General features: G+C 41.3%; 1 protein-coding gene across 2 annotated transcripts in view; it reads left to right on the top strand.

The window, feature by feature from the left end:
* The window catches only part of ANKHD1 (ankyrin repeat and KH domain containing 1), a gene marked incomplete at both ends in the record, with an annotated part of 113,578 nt that overhangs the window by 87,842 nt on the left and 5,778 nt on the right, over positions 1–19,958 (top strand). For both annotated transcript variants that reach the window (XM_082006250.1, XM_082006249.1), the window contains 11 exons: positions 389–531; positions 1,299–1,512; positions 2,693–2,868; positions 3,550–3,712; positions 4,910–5,005; positions 5,313–5,429; positions 6,506–6,680; positions 7,024–7,477; positions 10,674–10,820; positions 14,018–14,167; positions 14,484–16,099. In XM_082006250.1, the coding sequence (XP_081862376.1) occupies positions 389–531; positions 1,299–1,512; positions 2,693–2,868; positions 3,550–3,712; positions 4,910–5,005; positions 5,313–5,429; positions 6,506–6,680; positions 7,024–7,477; positions 10,674–10,820; positions 14,018–14,167; positions 14,484–16,099 (3,451 nt within the window). The remainder of the gene's footprint in view (positions 1–388; positions 532–1,298; positions 1,513–2,692; positions 2,869–3,549; positions 3,713–4,909; positions 5,006–5,312; positions 5,430–6,505; positions 6,681–7,023; positions 7,478–10,673; positions 10,821–14,017; positions 14,168–14,483; positions 16,100–19,958) is intronic.

Genomic DNA, 19,958 nt, shown 5'->3' with positions numbered 1-19,958 from the left:
ATTAAATTTGTAGGAGTTTCTGAAAGAGGTGCTCAAACTGTGTGAGACATTATGGAAGTGGGATAGATCCTATGTTTGCAAACTTAAGGTTCACAGGAAGAGCTTCACTTTAAAGCCTTACATTTTGATTAGGTAGAATAATCTCTCTGGAAGACAAGTGCTGCGCTGCTACAGCCCACGCAGATTAGCTGATGTATTCATCAGTTGCTAAGTCTGTACAGCACATATGTAAAAGTAAAGCAAAAGAGGATGGGGTTTTCCTGTAGAATCTTATCTATCAACAGTGGAAACTGGTAGCATACCAAACTGGAAGGTTTGAACATGTGATAACATCCTTCACTTCCTGGATAATACCGTATGTCTTTTAATACGCATGCTATCTTTTCAGGTTGTTGATTTGCTGTTGGCTCGGGGAGCAAACAAAGAACATAGGAACGTGTCTGATTATACGCCATTAAGCCTTGCTGCATCTGGTGGCTATGTTAATATCATCAAGATTCTTCTCAACGCTGGGGCAGAAATTAATTCAAGGTAATGTACACCAGATGAACTGCAATGTAGCACAGACACTCCACTGTTTGCTACATACTGAGGCATAGGTTGGAATCTAGTGCTTTCAGACCTCCTTGCAGCCTTTCTACACTGATGTTATCCTTTATGTTCATGTTACCTTAGTGCTTTTAAATTGCCCTTAACTATCAAAAACTTCATCTCCCTTATAATAATCCCTTAAAACTTATGTATAGTTTGCAAACGTATTCCTTCCCTTTCCCTTTTCCACCATTCTGAGATCTAGAAGTCAAACTAATTCCAATAGAACCAGGTAAAGGAACCAGCTAAATCACTCAGGGCAGCTCTATGTGTTTGTTTGAAGTTGTCTTTTTCAGTAAGACAGCCTCCTTTTTATTCGTTTTAAGAAAACTTACATATGTTCTATCACTAAACAAAGTTAAAACTGCAGCTGTGCTTAGAAGCATGTTTTTTTCTGAATGAATCAGATGCAGCCTTGATTTTTAGTATATGTAATTTAAGGCTTATGTGTGCTTCAGACACCCAAATGTCTAAAAGCTGAAATGTTTTTTCCTTGTTTATAAATTGCAATTGCCTATTGCCTGTAGTTACTCTGATGGTTTCTCCTAATCAATTAAAAAATGCTAGTATTTTAAGTCAGTGTCTATGTTTGTTATTTGTTCCTTTCTGGCTCACAACAAAACATTTTTGTTCCTGTTAGATACACTTACATTTCCCAGAGCATTCCTTCCATTTTGGGAACTGCAGTTTGTTTTTTTTCCCTTTAGGACCGGGAGCAAGCTAGGTATTTCTCCTCTGATGCTGGCTGCTATGAATGGCCATGTACCTGCCGTGAAACTGTTGCTTGATATGGGTTCTGATATTAATGCCCAAATTGAGACCAACCGGAATACAGCCCTCACTCTGGCTTGTTTCCAAGGCCGAGCAGAAGTGGTCAGTTTGCTTTTGGACAGGAAGGCCAATGTTGAGCACAGGGCAAAGGTAAATGTGTGAATCGCCTTTCCTTATGACTTACTTCTGACAGGTTATTTCTCTCAGTCATTGAGTTTCTTCAAATTTTCCTGTTACTTTGAGCCTCTCTGGGCTCAGAGGACTTATTAAATATTCTGAAATAAGTTTGGTTTTTGTTTTTTTTTAAAAAAAAAAGGCACTGATCAATTTTTTGCATTAGGGAAAGCTGACTGGTCTTTCTGTGTTCATAATGAAACTTAGATTGACTGTTGTTCTGTAGTACTGAGAAACTTGACGTGATACTCGCTAACAGAACAGATAGCTTTTTATATATGAGTGAAGTCTAGGCAGGAAGGGAACAGTGTTGCTTATAGTGATTTCTCATATAGAACAGATTTCTTATCTACAACAGAAGTCGTGCAATCAAAATTTGTAAAGCTTTTACGTTGCTGTAGAACACGTGGCTTCAGTACTGTGACTTTCTGTGCCTCTGAAATGCTCCACAGGTCCCATCCTTTGGTACTCTGGGACAGCTTTGTGTCTCCTGCCATAAAGCAAGCTTAAAGCTTGTGTAGTCAGCCAGACTGATTTCCCCAGCACAAAGGAATTTTTGGTAACTCCTAAGGCTGCTGAAATAATTGCTGTGTCTGTCTACCCCGCCTGCTTCTGGAATGACTGTGGCTGGAGAAAAGGGGATATGGATAAAAGCCAGCTCTCAAATGGTCAGTTGGACATGTTAGCAGCTGGTGTAAGTTTATTTAACAGTCTAGCCTGGCAGCTAAGTTGGGCCTAGATCAGTCTCAGTGCTAAGGGAGGCTACAGAAAAGCTATAAAGCCAGTTTCTGAGCATTTTCATAGAAACACATGTGTCTTTATTTGGATCTGTTCTAACCTGTTTTAGAGATCTGTTGTAAACTTTGTTTTTGCAGTTGAGACAGGTATCTGGTGGAACTTAGTCAGCAGTTTTCCTGGGTTCGTATAAATCAAAGCCAAAGAGTATTTGTTTTTTGATTTTTGTTTTGGGTTTTGTTTGGCTTGTTTTTGTTTTGTTTTGGTTTTTTTGAGGAAGAAACTGCCTAAACTAAATATAAGCAGCTAAAAAAAAAAACAACCCCAAAACAAAACGATTTCCCTGTGTAGAAATCACTTATGTCTTATCGAAAGTATATTGTACAAACTTCACACTATGTAACTCGTTCTTTTTGCACAGACGGGTCTCACACCTCTGATGGAAGCGGCTTCAGGAGGATATGCAGAGGTTGGAAGGGTTCTCCTTGATAAAGGAGCAGATGTTAATGCTCCACCTGTGCCTTCCTCAAGAGATACAGCTTTAACAATTGCAGCAGATAAGGGTCACTATAAGTTCTGTGAGCTCCTGATTAATCGGTAAATTATTTCCTCTCATTAGTGGCACATTTGTTGTGTGGCAAGGGTGCCCTTGTTTACATTGCCTCGTGCATCTGAGAGCAAAGAGAATGGGAAGCTATGGAAGTAGGATGTTGCATCTGTTCCCTACTCTCCAGTGTTATCCTGGAGTATCCTGCTACTCCAGTGTTAATTAAGCAAAGCAGGCAGCTGGGACCAGAGGCAAGCAAACAGTGTCTGGCTTGGCAGCTCTGCTGTCTGTGTATTAATCCAGCAATTCCCACATGAGCATTTCCCTGCTCTCACTTGGGGGGGCAAAGCCTGGAAGTAGCTCTTGAGCTCTTCAAGCATAACCCTATGCGTTGCTAAAATCTCAAGGGACAGCTTTGTCCTGTGGATGGTCACCACGTTAGTGATAATTTAAAGGACCCGTGGTTGCTGGTTGCATAGCTGTGGTGCAGTAGGCACCTAATGTAATTAGGTGAGTGTTCGTTTCTGTAAGGGAAGTTTAAATAATCTCTCTTGTTGCTACATTGCAACTTAAAACAACAGATTTCAGGGACAGAATTTCTATATATAGCCCTTAGATTTCAGTATTAAAGTTACAGATCCAATTGTACTCTGATCTTCCATGATCTTACTACCTGACTTCCACCTTTACTTATACCTTGTTTCACTCAATTACATTTGTACTTTTTTTAGAGGAGCACATATTGATGTTCGTAACAAGAAAGGAAACACACCTCTCTGGTTGGCAGCTAATGGTGGCCACTATGATGTGGTTCAGTTGCTTGTACAAGCAGGAGCAGATGTGGATGCTGCAGATAATCGGAAAATTACACCTCTTATGTCAGCGTTTCGCAAGGTAGGACACCAACTTAATTTTATGTTTCAGTGCTAAATGTTTTCAAAACAGTTTCTCATTTGGTCTTAAATCTGAATGCTTGGGTTTGGAAGAATCAAATATAACACAGCAAATGCTATTTTGATAAAATGCCTGCTTTAATCATACTCCGTGTACTTCACACAGATCTAATTTTTGAGAGGTTAAAAACTTTGTTCCATAAACCATGTTAACTTTTTATTTCCAGTTATACATTGTCTAAAAATTTTCACTGTTTGAGATTTCACTGTCTTGAGATTACCGTGGTCCCCTCAATTTCTGCAGATTATACTGCTTGTTTCAGTCCTGCTTTTGAGATGAACAAAATACCAGTCTGTAATAAGCTGTCCTGATTCCTTTGTGCTTCTCCTGTTCTGTTCCTAATTTGTTGTTGAATGGGACACTTTGTGTAGTCAGCTCTTTTGTCACTGCCTTTTCTTCTTGGCAGGAAGAACATTGCGTTGTGATGGTTTCATCAGTTATGCTGTTGGATGCAAGGAGCATAGCTGTAGCAGAGGAATTTATTAACTGTAGCTGCTTTGCCTTTAACAAAATCATAGAATCATAGAATCTTTGGATAGGAAGACACCTAAGTGTACAGCTTTTTTGACAAACAGCAATACTGGGCATGCCAGTTCTGTCCCTCCATTGCTTTCAAAGAACTTCAGAAGCAACAGTTGGATACTTTCTGTGTGGTTGCACAGTGTACCCCATCAAGGAGTGCATCCAGAAGCAGAGGAATGTGTTTGCTAGGGTAATACTCAGGTGACTCGGTTGCCAGATCAGACTTAACTTGTAATTGAACAATCTAAGTTAGCTCCATGGCATGAGTTGCAAGAGAGTGGGTTGGGGTGACATGTGGGGTCTAAAGAGGGTTGTCTTGGCTGTTACTAAAAACACAAGCAGCTACCTCTGCCCTTGGGCCTGGTTTGGTCCTTGTATTTTAAAATAAAAAATTACTTGTGGGACAACTTGTCTTTGCCATCGTGCTGTAGAACAGCAGACATGCTGTCAACCCTGAGCAAACAGTAACTACCTTTCTTCCCAAACAGCAGCTTACCAGAAATGTTCTTGCTTATTTTTAGTCTTTTGCTTTGGACTAAGAGATATCAAACTTGTATTTGATGACAAACATTGACAATTGTATACAATAGATTAGAATTTTCATTGCTGTTCTAGGGGCATGTGAAAGTAGTTCAGTTCCTGGTGAAAGAAGTTAACCAGTTTCCTTCAGACATTGAATGCATGCGATACATAGCGACGATAACTGACAAGGTGAGTTTAACTTTGGGAAAAGACCCTGTCCTTTATTTACAGCAAAAATATACGTAAGAAGTTCTTACATATTCAAAAGCTGAATGTACATGTTTGCTCATGTATGTTTGATTTGGAGGCTTGTGCATGTCTCCTTTTTAACACAGAACTTAAACAAATATTTAAAAAATCAATGTTTGGAGTCCTATTCTGTTGAAGTAGTTTGTACATTTATGAATAAAGGGAAGCTAATATCATGTTTGTAGAGCAAGCCTCACTCCTGGATTTTAGTTTACTATGGAGGTGGTAAGACAAGTTTGTATTCCAGGACCTGCTGAAAAAGTGTCACCAGTGTGTGGAGACGATTGTGAAAGCTAAAGACCAGCAGGCTGCAGAAGCAAATAAGAATGCAACCATATTGCTGAAGGAGCTAGACCTGGAAAAAGTGAGTAAAGAATTGCTGTCATGGAGCATAACTGTTTGAACTATTGATCAATACTTCAGGCTGTATTTCCTGTTGGTGCTTCTTGGGGCAGTAGGTCTTCATGCTGTGACTGTATGTGCTTTCCTTCCTCTAATAGACAAAAAGTGAAGAGTATTCTGAGGGTGGCAAATTAGAACTGACTTCTGCTTCAGCCACTCCGTTGTCGTTTTTAGGAAAGCTTGGACTTGGCAATAGTTACCTTAGGTAGCAGTTCTTTTGCATTACTTCAGTGCAGACAATGTGTGCATAAGGGAGGTCTTCCATCTTGATGGTGTGATACATGGTAAGTTATATATTGTGTAAGACATAGTCCATAAGCATTTTATGGAGTTCTACTCAGTGCTACAAAGGAGAGCCTACAAGCTGCCCGATGAGCTGTATGTTGAGCAGATAGTGGGGAAAATCAACTTCTCCCTCACTGAGAGTACTCTGAAGTGTCCCAGAGTCATGCAGACTTCTTAAGCACTCTTTGGTGGGCTCTCTTAATGGAGGCTCTTACAATTTTTGATGAACAAGTTCTGTATTAGTTTATTAAATTTTCCAGGTTGCTGACTTAATAAACATTTACCAGTTGCTGTGTAAAGCTACAGTATAGCATAGTTGATTTGACTGATTCCGTATATTTAAAAAAAAAGTTGATAAAATGATAGTGTTTTCTGCAAAACACTCTGGGAGATCTTTTTGAATCAAAGATGTGAACATTGCTGTAAAAATATTAATGACATTATTAAATGTTTTTTGAGAAAGGACTGAGATGATGAGAGATTTTGCTCATTTCCCAGTAAAATTGTATTTTTGTAAGACATTTGTTTTGGTTGTTATTTTGTTGTCATTCCTTACAAGTTTTAGGACCAATTAGTCCTGTTGTTCCATAAAGTCTGCCCAGTTTCCGCGTATTCGGTATGTGACAGTGTCATTCGAGTTCATTATGCTTTCTCCTTTCTCCCTGCCCCCAGATTTCTAGGGAAGATCTGAATTATAAGTATAATATAGTCCGTGTAAAAATGTTTAAATATGGATCCTTTTTTCCTACATAGTCAAGAGAGGAAAGCAGAAAACAAGCTCTTGCAGCTAAAAGGGAGAAAAGAAAGGAAAAAAGAAAGAAGAAGAAAGAGGAACAAAAAAGAAAACAAGAAGAAGATGAAGAAAACAAGCCTAAAGAAACTCTGGAACTGCAAGAAGATGATGATGATGAAGAAAATGATGATGAAGGTAAAGAACAAGTGTTTCTATGAACAGTGTAGTTGTGAGGGTGTCCTCTTTTTTTTTTTTTTTTAACCATCCTAGATAAGGCAATCTGTTTGAAAGTTAGCTTCTCTGGTACTGTGGCATTGTTGCATAGCTTCTGCCCTGGTTCTTCCCTCTGCAGTCAGAGGTCCTGGCAAAACTGCTTTGTTCACTTCCTCCCGCCCCCTGGAGAATTTACAGCTGAATGCAATGCAAGTAGTCTTGACAGCTCAGCAATGAACATAACTTCGGCTGCAGTGTCTTTAGTTAGGGCACTGATTTCTGTATTTTGTGGGTTTTGATTGTATATCAACTGTTTTTCTTTCAGTGGAGCAAGAAGTTCCTATAGAGCCTCCTAGTGCAACTACTACAACTACAATTGGAATTTCTGCAACTTCAACTACTTTCACAAATGCCTTTGGGAAGAAGAGAGCTAACGTAGTGACTACCCCCAGCACAAATAGAAAAAATAAGAAAAATAAAACAAAAGAGACTCCTCAGAATATGCAGATAATTTTGCCAGATCAGCATATATCTCTAGCACAGCAAAAAGCAGATAAAAATAAAATAAATGGAGAGCCAAGAGGTGGTGGTGCTAGTGGGAATAGTGATTCAGATAACTTGGATAGCACAGATTGCAACAGTGAAAGCAGCAGTGGAGGTAAAAGCCAAGAGTTGAACTTCACAATGGATACAAATTCCTCTGAGCGGCGCTATGCTTCATTGCTTATTCCCTCTCAGGAAGATAAAACTAGCACCTCTGCTTCAAAAACACCAACGAGGTGAGGCTGCCAAATTCCTTCCCTGTTGTTTCATGGTATTTTACCTATGCCAGTTTAAATTTTCTTTAGCTTAAGCTTTACACCAGCTGGTACATTCCCAAAGTCTTGAGAGACTGAGTTTGCTTTATTTGCATAGCTATTAAATAATACTGTTCAGTTTGTTGAATGCAACCTCCTTAAAATGGTAAAGATAAGATTTTTTTGGGGGGGGGGGGGCATTGCTGGCTAGTTGTTAATACTGCTTTAGCAAAACAGCCAGTTTTCTCTCTGCACTATTTAAGCATCCATGTTGCATTGTCAACTTTATTAGAACAGATTTTAAAGTGAATATGCTGGGAATTTAAAAAGGAAGTGCCAGTTTTATTTGTAATCTATTTACAGAAGTGACAGAATCATAGAATCATTAAGGTTGGAGAGGACCTCTAAGATCAAGTCCAACCATCAACCCAAACACCATCAAGCCCACTAAACCATGTCCCGAAGTGCCATGTCTACACGTGTAGAATACCTCCAGTGATGGTGAATCCACCACTTCCCTGAGCAGCCTGTTCCAATGCCTGACCACTCTTTCAGTAAAGAAATTTTTCCTAATACCCAATCTAAACCTTCCCTGGTACAACTTGAGGCCATCTCCTCTTTTCCTGTTGCTAGTTACTTGGGAGAAGAGACCAACACCCACCTCACTACAACTACCTAAAGGGGGTTGTAGAGTGTGATAAGGTCTCACCTCAGCTTCCTCTTCTCCACACTAAAAATCCCAGCTCCCTCAGCTGCTGCTCATAAGACTTGGTCTCCAGACCCCTCAACAGCTTTGTTGCCCATTTCATTACCTTTTAATTGCTTTATGATTTCATGATTAACTCATTTGGTTGCAATCTCTTTGTTTTAAGGAGGGAAGAAGTTGATGATTCTGAGCATTTCACCTGCCAGGTTGATGGCCAGTTTGATTTAACCTTGTCGAGCCAGAGGTGAGAGTCAAAAGAACTCCGTGAATGTACAGGGGCGATATGAATGATTTGGAAGATCACTCAGTTTCCAAGGAACAAGCTAATAGCTTTTATAACACCAGTGTCTGAATAGGTCATTGGCCTAAATCAAAAAGCTTAGATCCCATCTGAATCTGTAGTCTTTGCTTTTTTTTTTTTTATTTTATTTATAATGTAGTGTGAGTATGAGTCTGATCCTCCATAGTTTTTTCTTTTCTTTTCCTGCATTAAGAGAGGGGAGAGGTTATGGGGGTTGATGTACAGAACACCTGGCTGCCTGAGAACCCAGCCTCAATTAGAACGCAAACATTATGGGATCAAAAAGGGCAGCAAGCAAGAGGACTAATTGAGGTACTTGTCTGGGAGTGGGAAGAGAGTTGTGATTTTCTTTTTTCTTTTTTTTGCCCCCTAGATTAAAGTTAGGTGCAGAATGAGTGGATTTGTCAGGCCTTGTGGTTGGGGGATGTGTGTTTTGAATTACCCTCAGGAATGTTAGAAATTGGATTTTGTCTGTGTTCTATTTTATGAATGTAAATTTTTTCTGCCTTGGATCTTTCATCCAAGGTCTTCTAACAAAAGCCTTGGAATCCTGTGCAGTTCACTACAGCAGGACTGACTAAATGCATGCTTCTGACTCCTTGTTAGATGTGGTGCTTCTGTTAGATAAAATACACCTAAGAAACAAGACAGTATATAAATATCAAAATGGGGCTAGTATATTTTATTAACTTCTACAGGTGCTCTTCGGCTCTTGCACTAGGCAGACTGTCCGAAAATCATTTCTAAATTTGCTCTTCTGAATTCCTCTTCTCTTTAGTCACAGACATGCTGATGACAAGGCTGCTATAATTGAAACTTAAACTCAGACTTCGTAACAATGTTTTTCTGAAAACATACCTATACATTTTCAGACAAAGCAGAAGAAAGCTTTTTAAAGTCTACTCTGGAATCAGTATTCCACAATGGACTTCATTCTTTTCTTTAATGTGCATTTTCTTGTTCTCTTTGCCTCAATCTTATAGTTATCTGAGGACAAGTAAAGTTCTCCATAGAACTTCCAAATGCCTTGGGCAGGTGGGGCTAGAACTTACTAAGGTAAAGAGAGAAAATGTTGCCATTTTAAAAGGCATATTGTCTAGATGTTGCTTTTCATATCACCAGTACATTTGGGTTACTTATATGTGGATATATCTCTGAAGTTTGTATAAAGTGTAGTATAAACAAACAGTTTGTCTGCAAGAAAACACACAGAATCACAGAATCATTAAGGTTGGAAAAGACCTTTTAAGATCATCAAGTGAACATAAAGTGCTGTAAAGAATGTGGAATAAAATGGATGACTAAAAACTTGCATGTAGTAAAGAGGAGTGATGCTTAGCAGGATAGCTGAAGCATAAGGTCCTCTGTAAATTTGCCAGCTGTGCTATAGATTTGCTGGGTCAAATCACGTAAGACTGGTTTTTCAATGACTTGTGAAGATTGCTGCCTGTTCAGTGCGGCAGATGAACTTGTGAGCTCCAGTTCTGCTTATTTTCATCTCCACATAGATCAGTTAGCCTAACAAGAGATTGCCTGTTCTCTCTCTCTTTCTTTTTTTCTCTCACTCAACTTTGTGTTGTTTGTACACTATTACTACAGCTGTATTAGTATATAGGTAATAATATTTGGGCACCTACTTCCAAATTGATATCACTGGGACTTAAATACATAAATATGCTCGAATATCTGTGCCTTAGTTATCCATTCATAAATTGAGAGCTGAGGGGTGGAAGCACTTTCCAGGGAATCTGTAACAATAAGAGTTGAAAAACAGACTTTTTCAAGTACTTAGTAAGAAAGAGACATTATTACCAAAGTACCTTTTCTTAAAGCTATACAAAAAGGAGAACACAATATAGACACATGATCAGGATGTGCCTAAGTGGCTGTGAACTGCCTATTATAAACTGTTTTAATCTGACGTCCTTAGTGCTTCTGGTATTACTTCGTTCAATTTAGCACTCCACTTTTTGGAGGAAGGGTATAGGCTGTGGACTAAAAGGTAAAAAACGACCTATGAAGTCACCCAACAGTTGTTCCAGGTAGAAAATAAGAATGAAAACAGTACATGTACTGGTAACATGTACTGTAACAGTACAAGCTGCAGAAAAGTATACTGTAATGCTGTCATTTTATTGTGTAATTTGTAATCAACACATTTCTGTTCCCAGACTTGATGGTGAAAGTCATTCAAATTCTTTGTCAACTACTTATAAGCCTGTTTCCCTGCCTCTGACCTCTCCAAATGTAAAGCTGAATCTAACTAGTCCAAAAAGAGGCCAGAAAAGAGAAGAAGGCTGGAAAGAAGTGGTTAGAAGGTAAAGACTTTAATTCTGTGTTTAAAAACTGTCTGTGAGCTTTTTAGCTTGTAAATTATTCTCAAATATAGAATGTCCAGCAAGATTATTTAATTACTTAATTCTATAATTAATTTATATATTGCCTCACTTACTCTTCCAGTGCTGTAAAAACAAGTGCTAATTTGTAGTAACTCCTCATTAGTATGACAATATGACATCAACATTCTATTTGGCACAAGGGTTTTGTTTACCTGTGACTTCAGTGGAGTAAAAGGTGTGGGGATAAGATAAAAGGGGGAGGGAGCAGATGGCAGTGAAAAGCCCCTACAGGAGATGATTGCTTGCACATGGACTAAAGGCAGGATGGATGTTAGTAGAGTAGAGAAGAGGTGGATGATCTCTTCAAGGCTAAAATTCATTGTGCTTTGGGTGCTGACCTTGATTGCTGATGCCATGGAAAATTTTGTCACCTTAAAGCGAATGCTAAAGGTGCAATTAGATTTAAAGCTTTTCCTGCAAAAGCAAACTTTCCCTTTGAAAATGTACTGGTTTTTATGGTATGGCCATTAACACCCCAGTATCTTTTCTGTAACCTTTATGATGTCTACTGCTTGTAACTAGAAATGATCATCTGGCTCTCCTTTTTTTTTTTTTTTTTTTTTTTTTTTCTTTTTATCAAAAAGGAATATGGCATGAACATACAAGTGTCAGATGCTTTGGGTGCACTTATGATGCTCTCCTGCTTTTGTGTTCTGCAATGGTAGTGACCAAATACACTTATTTTAGAGAATTTTAGGCTATGTGCAAAGAAAGTAATTGTACGGAGGATTTAATGCATTCAAATTTGTGGAAGCCACAGACTGTTCTTAATAAAGGTTAAAAAGGCAGTTTAATCTGAAAATTAAGTGTTTGAACCCCTAGAGAGTTTTTTCAGTCTCTGCCTTTTGTTGTGTTCACAAATGGCGTTCTGCCCTGTGACGAGGCCTTGCTAAATGTATGGTGGCACGCTGCCCACCACTTGGTGAGTCGTGCAGGCATGAAACCATTAAACAGGCAGCTGACTTTTCCAGGGCTGCACACAGACCCCGCCATTGACCCTGGAGCTGCTCTATCTCTCCTCCTGGGTCTCTTGAGTATCATAGGCTCAACTCAGCTGCTTGGTTGGGTATTGTATGCTCTTCTACTGGAGATGGTAGGGTTCTAGAGATGGCATCCAAAACCCAACCGTTCCTCATCCCTGGGGAGTCAGGTCTTGTGTCATAAAGGATGCGTCCATAAAGTGTTCTGCACTGGTGTTTGCTATGCCCTGACTGATTGAAGCATGCGTCCTCTCAAAGAGCTTTTTGGTGACTTTAGATGCATATGCAAAATGCCTGGGAGCTGCATGCCTTCCTCTCCTAAAGTCTCTCCTGGTCTCAACAAGAATGCTTCTCCTCCACTCTCCCCATGAGTAACCCCCTGGCTAGAAGGGATGTCTATCAAAGAAGTAACCAATGAAAACATCCCTTCTGCCCTTGACAGGCAAGTAGGCAGAGTTTTGAAAGACCCTCCCCCTAGCAACACTCTGCAGCCAACACCAATTGAGCAATTTCAGCTTCAGAGAGGAGGGCGCTGCTGTTCAGGAGCAAAAAGGTACTGTTTTGGGCACTTCTTGAGGTAAAAACCATCAAGCTTGGTGGGTAGGGAGGGAAATGGCAGTGGGTGATGGGTGGGCAGGGGCCTGGGCACTGGGGTGAGCTCTCCTGGAGGAAGAATGTCTCCATGGGTGATGGCATGGGGTTCTTAATGGGCTGAGGTGGAAGCAGGCAAAGGTATCATTAGGAGCCCTCTGAGTAATGTGGGCCTATCTTGAAAGTTAGGTGACAATGGAAGCTCTAGTTTGGGGAAGGAATGACTGGAATGTCTAGCTTGTGAGAGGAGCCTTGGGGGTGGAGGGGAGAAGAAAGCCCAAAGCATGAAACAGCCTTGGGAGGAGAGCTGAATGCATGCTCCGAGGACCTGGTTTCTGGGGATGGGGAGGGTTGTAGCATGCTGTCCTGGCAGGAGAGGGGAAGAAACACCGTGGCAAGATGAGGTAATGCTTTAGAACATTTCCATGTATTTAGATGTGTTTGAAATAAAATGAGTTTCCTTTAAGACCTGTTAATTGAGAAGCAATTTCCTGAGGATCAAGTTAGTTAAAAGCTTCCAAGAGTGAAATAGCTAGGTGAAGCTGACAGCCTTTTGGGGGGGGGGGGGGGGGGGGAGTGATCTGTACAGTGTTCAGAGGCACTTGCACTGTGATCACCGTGGTTTCTGAAACCCCTTTGAATCCCTTCTAATTATTTAGTCTTGAACTATTGCACATCACTGGCAAGCTTGAAAGCGGTGTATGGGCTTGAGAGGTCCAGCCTTTAAAGTCTGGGGACAGTGGTGGCCCAGAGAGACCTTGGCTGGGGTCTGGATGCAAGCATAGCTTGTATTCAAAGACTTCTCAGTACTGTATGCCTGCACTGACCCACCAGTACCATGTGAATTAGAAAAATCCTGAATTGACTTACTTTGCTGAACACATGGGTTACAGTGTTATGGCCTGACAGTGAGCCTGCTTCTGAAAATCTGTGCTGCCTTCACAGTGGCTTCCAGCAGCTTTTTAAATTGCAGAACTGCACAATTTAACCGTCTGCCATCCACCGTTGTGTAGTGTCACTGATAAACTTTCAGATCTCAAGGTCTGAGGTGGATAGTAAAAGGGCTGTGAATGCAAGTGGTATTACAGAGCTGATCACTGGGAAGACATTGGAAAACCACCTTCTCCTTGCTATAAACCCTTGCTATAAACAATCAAAGTAGCTAAACCATGGACTTTTGTATTTGAAGCAGCGCTATTTATGTAAATTTAGATTGATAAGCTATGTTTGTCTCACTTTGAAGGCACACAAGATAAGATAAAATCCAAAAGTGTTTCTGAAGTAGTGTGAGGCACATATATGTATGTTACAACAGTGGTGGAATAAATGCTTCTGGAGAATCCTCATCAGGTGCTGAGGATGATGAGTAATTTGAGTGGGGAAGTTTGAGAGAGGCTCCAAAGGATTAAGAAAATCTCAGCAGAAAACCACTTGCTGCCCTGAAACTTATGAATATTGCTTCAGCCACCTGTCAGACAGGAAGGGATTTTTGTATGCCTTTAAAGTTTGAATACATTTCACAGATTTGTGATCTTTGTGATATAGGTCAAAGAAATTATCTGTCCCAGCTTCTGTCGTATCTAGAATAATGGGAAGAGGTGGGTGCAACATCACAGCAATTCAAGATGTCACTGGTGCCCATATTGATGTTGATAAGCAAAAAGATAAGAATGGAGAGCGAATGATCACTATAAGGTACAGTATTTAGAATGAAAGTCTTGAGTAGTCCACAACGTTATTTATTAAGAAGTTTGTTTGCTTTTTAAGACCAGATGTATTTAGCTTCTTGGTAAATATGTTTATACATGTTTTTGAATAGAACATATATTACTGCTGCCAAGATATGCAGAAGGTCTGCTTCTTCAAAGATAATCCTTAAGATACACAAAAGTCAAGAAGTAATTTCTTGGAGTAAACATGCAGTAGACTTGCATAAAATTGAGGCTATGGAGTGTTGCACAAAGTGGGGATTCCTTTTGCAAAAGATAAATATGTTTGTATTTTAATCTAGGGGTGGTACAGAGTCAACACGTTATGCAGTGCAACTCATCAATGCCCTTATTCAAGATCCCGCCAAGGAACTGGAAGACTTGATTCCTAAAACTCATATAAGAACACCTGCTTCGAGTACCAAATCAATCCATGCAAACTTTTCATCTGGAGTCAGCACTGCGACTGCTTCAAACAAGAACTCCTTTCCTCTCGGAGCACCACCCCTAGTCACATCACAGTCATCAACACTATCTACTTTCCAGCCTACTAACAAATTAAACAAGAATGTCCCAGCAAATGTGCGCTCATCTTTTCCGGTGTCTCTTCCTCTAGCTTATTCTCACCCTCATTTTGCCTTGCTGGCTGCCCAAACTATGCAACAGATCCGGCACCCTCGCTTACCTATGGCGCAGTTTGGAGGAACTTTTTCACCTTCACCAAACACGTGGGGACCATTCCCAGTGAGACCAGTTAACCCTGGCAGCACAAACAGCTCTCCAAAGCATAATAGTTCAAGTCGTGTAGGTAGTCAGAATGGAAATATTTTACAGACGGAGTCTACTGGATTAGCTACTTCTAATTGTCCCATTACTGTCTCTTCAGTAGCTAATTCCACCCAACCACTGTGTGTAACCAGTAATCGGACTCCCTCTTCGGTCAGAAAGCAGTTGTTTGCCTGCGTTCCCAAGACAAGTGCTGCAGCAACAGCAATCTCAACTGTGACAAGCACCTGTAGCACTCTGCCTTCAGCTTCCTCTGCCCCCCCGAACAATGGGCAAGTGCCCACAGCGTTTCTGCCATCTAATGCTCCACAAACGCAGCATTCTGCACTTAAAGCGGACTCTTTCTCGGCTGTCTCAACATCCAAAGAGAAGGTGTCAACCCCAGACCAGCCCACTGCAAATGCGTGCCCACCACCTTCGGTTGCAAGTAGTTGCAGTATGTCAGCTAGCAGCAACTCAGGAGTCACTGAAACTCGACCATCAAGCAGCCCTGCACCTCTAAATAATGTCCAAGATGAAATACTGCCAACCAGCATGTCAGAGATCAATCCTTCCATGTCAATGCCTTTTTCATCCAGCTCAGAAACTGCTCCTTTAAGCTTAGCATCACCCCGGTCAGTTGTTGCAGATAATCAGGACAACAGTAACTTACCTCAAGTAGCTGTACCAGCACCTCGAGTTACTCACAGGATGCAGTCCAGAGGTTCTTTCTATTCAGTGGTACCAAATGCAAACCTCCATCAAGATCCTCAGTCTATTTTTGTTACGAATCAAGTTCCTTTAACACCTTCTCAAGGTCCACCTGCTGCAGTGCAGCTTTCGTCAGCCATGAATGTTATGAACGGTTCTCAGATGCACATTAACCCAGCAAACAAATCATTGCCTCCTACCTTTGGGCCAGCAACGCTCTTCAATCACTTTAGTAGTCTTTTTGATAGCAACCAGGTGCCAGCTAACCAAGGATGGGGAGACTGTCCACTCTCTACCCGAGCAGCAGCTGACCCGTCTTTCACTGTTCAGTCTACCTTTCTGAATAACTCTGTGTTAGGACACGTGGAAAACGTGCATCCTGACAACTCCAAGGCTCCTGGTTTCAGGCCACCTTCCCAACGGGTTTCGACTAGTCCTGTAGGTAAGTCATTAAGATCATGCACTGGACAGAGTTCTTTCTTTAACCATTAAACTTTGGTCATCTCAAACTGATTGAGAAATAGTTTATAAATGACAGTTAGAGAATACTAATGTAACAAGGATGGCCTGTTTTTTTCAAGTGCTCTTTAAAATGTCGATGATTTCCCCCCCCCCTTCAGTTCTTCTAGGACGATAGGTGTTGGGAACTTTGGAGATGTTGCATTGCTTGTCCTCTGTAAGGCACAGGAATACTTCCTGTTTGTAGAGTTCAGAGTAGCATTGATTTTAGCTTTTGGGTTGGAATGGAACATAGGGTTGGGTGATACCAAAATGAAACAGTGGTGCCAGGACTCTTGACAGGCTCCACGTGCAGGAGTGACTGCATGCAGTTGTTCAGTATTTTGTCTGAGACTCCAGCTTGACTCAGTGAGGGTAAACTCTCTGTACTTTTTGTCTCTTGATATGGCTCTGGGTTTTAATAAGCTTATGTTGTGCTTTGGGAAATCAGTGTGCTACTGCATGATGTGTTTTATTAGGAAATTACTGTCCCTCTGCTGTTAAGTATAGCAGTTTAAGCTTATCTGCATTTATTTGAAATGGGTTAGGTGAGCTCCCTGGCCTTGCCAAGCTCCGCCTAAAGGATTATCATTGCTGTAGTATTCAAACTATGTTGCAGGCAACTGGCTGCACCTGTTTGGCTGGAAGGGACCCTCAAGAGATCTAGTCTGTGCCACCCTGTTCTCCCCTTCATTTGTGCCATAATGGCTTTATGGTGTCTTGAAGCTGGGTAGCTAGTGAGCCTTGCTTTGAAGTTGTCTTCACCCCCACAGTGGTATGTTAGATAGTTGGGCTTTCGCTTCAGGACCTGAATGCTGGATTGGGACAAGTCAAGTAGTTTGACCTGCAGACTAAAGGAGAAGGGGGCATTTGGAAGTCATAGTGAGGAAAGAAGATGTTCAGCATTCCCATTTCTCTCTGTTGATTTACAAACATGCAGGACTCCTGAAAACAAGAACACTTCTCTCTGACTAGCTTTAACCACAAAACTGGGGTGTTTGCTATGACTGTAGTTTTCTTAATAGTTTAATTTGGGCTGTATAGCTCTGCGAAGTGAGTGAATACCTAGAGCTCTTGTGCCATATCCAGTCTTAGAGCAGTAAGAAGAACCAGATGTAACTAAGGCTGTGGAACGTAAAGTAACCAGACCTTGTTCGTCAGATAGGCTTCTAATAAAAGAATTGCCAGACCCTCCTCAGCAGACTCCAGAAACACTTCTACATTGGCTCTGCTTTCTCTCTGCAGTGCTCTAAACTGGGAGTTGGTTGTTGCTGGAGTAACCCCTGAGGAAGGAAGCTTATGGCAAATGGGACCTGCTGATTTTTCTCATTGCATCCTGCATATACAAAGATGGCTGACTGGGACTTCCCATAGCAGCAAAAAATTTTGCTGTTCGCTTATGCTTATTCCCTATTTGTCATTGGGAAAAATTTCTTTGTCCTTTTTATATCCTTAAGTGACTAAATATTTAAAAGGTAGTCTAAATCTGTTTCTTTCTTGAGTTAGGAAGGTTAGGTAGATACCCAAGGAGAGCTCACGTGGTTGACTTTGGGGAGATAACTGTGAAGTTCTCAACTGAAGCACAAAAATAGTTGGACAGAACTCATTTTTCTGAGCTGGACTTTGATGAGGATATTGCAAAGTGAAGAAAAACTGCACATAGGTAGATGTGCTGCTAAAATTCTGCCTGGCAGGAGGTGACTGGTTAGTTAGGTCCTTAGTTGATTCATTTAATGTCCTTCTACTTAATACTGCTTTTGATCATTATCTTTTCAGATAGTCTCAATTGTCTGTCACACAGGAGGAGAAGGGGGTGTTAGGGGAGCATGGGGAAAAAGGGGTGTTTTGAAGGGGTGATAGTTAGGAAAGGAGCTGGGATGGTAGACTGAGGACCTCTCCGATGCCTTCCCTTGGAGCCTAAGTGTGGTCCTGTGGTCTGTCCACCCATCTCATTCTCTGCCTTCTCCCAGGGGAACAGACCTTTCAGCTCAGCTCAGCCTCCAAGGTGGGTTGAACTGGGGACCACCATGGCTGTTTCCATGGGGTTCCGGTGGCAGGTTTCATGAGGCTTTGAGAAGGGAGTAAAAGGGCCAGTCACTGCTGGCTTACACTTCAGCCAACAGCAGTGTGATGGACAAGGAGCAGTCTGGGCCTTGCCTGGCAGTTCAGTACACTTTTGTGTGATGAGTAGTACCATCAAAACAGGTAGACACCAATCCTCTAATCTCAGCTGTGACTCTACACCTGATGGAGAAGAGGTTTGTCTTTTGTGCCTGTCTTGTACAGTTGAGTTGTGGCAAATTTTTTCACAAATCAAGCTCTCTTGGTGATCACCTCCAAACTGATTTGGTGGAGACTTAATATAATTTGATTGTGTACTAAATGAGCTTTTTCTTAACAAGTTGTCACCTCAGGGTGGAGTTTGGGTACTCTGCTTTTCCTCTTCATGGGTAGGCTCAGTTGCAGCATGACTTTTCTCTGATTCACCAGTTCCTTTGAGGCACAGACACACATGCAGATCTCCTCACTGGCTGTGGATCTGTTCTGGAAATGGCCTTTTGTCTTACTTACGTCTTTAGGTCTTTTGTCCTAGCAGCTTGCAGATTGAGGGCAGACTTAGCCCAACCATTGGGGAGACTGTGGAAAAGACAAAAGAAGTAACAAATGGACTTCTTTTGCTCTGCATTTTAGAGGGGTTTGAGACCTTGCTCACATGGCATCAAAAGGTATCAGAGACTTGAAATATGCCAGCTGAGGAAGCAGCACATGAGTATGAAGTTGCATGAAATGGCTGGGCTCCCTGTTTTATATGGAGTGACCAAGTGTTGTTTCTGTTTCTCTAAAGGCAGAGGTAGCCCTTGCAGTAACCAGTTTCTGTGGCAGTGTCTGGGGGCTTTGGTAGACTGAATTTTGAGCAGTTTGTGTGAGATTGATATACCAGTCTCAAAAGCACAGTTATGCTTTCAGAGCATGATAAAAAGTTTTGAATTCATGGCGCAAGTAACTGCAGAGTATGGTACTGCAAAAGTTTTTAGTATTACAAAACCTGATTTTGTTGGTAAGTACATAAATAGGAAGCTCACTACTGAAATCAGGATGCTGTAAGTCATTGTTTATAGAAGCCATTTTTAATATTGAGCGAAGGTGGGGGTTTTTAATCCACTTTTATGAAAGGCAAGATAATGAAAAAAGTGTTCTTTACAACCTGAAAACAGACTACTTGGTTGAATTTGTGCATCTCTGGCTGTCATGCTTCCTTCGGCCTGTAGAAAATGCACAGCAGTGCTGAAATGGTCTTGGCTGTTTAGTCATTGCACTTGGAAAGCCTATGTACCCATCTTACTAAGACTTCAAAAGACACAGCTGGGCATCTCTCTTCTGCAGAAGAGCTATTTGTGTCATAATCTCTGCCTTGTTCTCTGTTTAGGAAACCAGCAGTCCCCATGGGCAGCAGCAGCTCTGTTACCCCTTCTGTATGGGGTAGAGACTCAGGATCTTGTGGTTTGTCAGCCAGCTGTGAACTTGTTTCTGATGTGTGGTGAAATTGGTCACCGTAGGGGCCTTTTGACTACCTCCAAGTTGACTTTTGTGGATGGAGGGGTAGCAAGAATTTTCCACTGGTAGCTCCATGGCAGATGCACAGAGAGGGCCCTCAGCTGGAGCTGCTGCACTCAGCTTATGGCTAGGATCTGTGCTGGAGGCCAGTCTGCAGGTCTAGACAAATGCAGATGAATCAAACCGTGTTTACAGGTAGCCTGCATAGGCATTAGCGTCCCTCATAGCCATGGAGTCTTGTACTTTGT

This window comes from Phaethon aethereus (assembly GCF_964289735.1).
Source record: "Phaethon aethereus genome assembly, chromosome: 14".
Classification (NCBI taxonomy): domain Eukaryota; kingdom Metazoa; phylum Chordata; class Aves; order Phaethontiformes; family Phaethontidae; genus Phaethon; species Phaethon aethereus.
The sequence above is the reverse complement of the archived record's forward strand: the minus strand, read 5'-3'. Positions and strand labels throughout refer to the sequence as shown.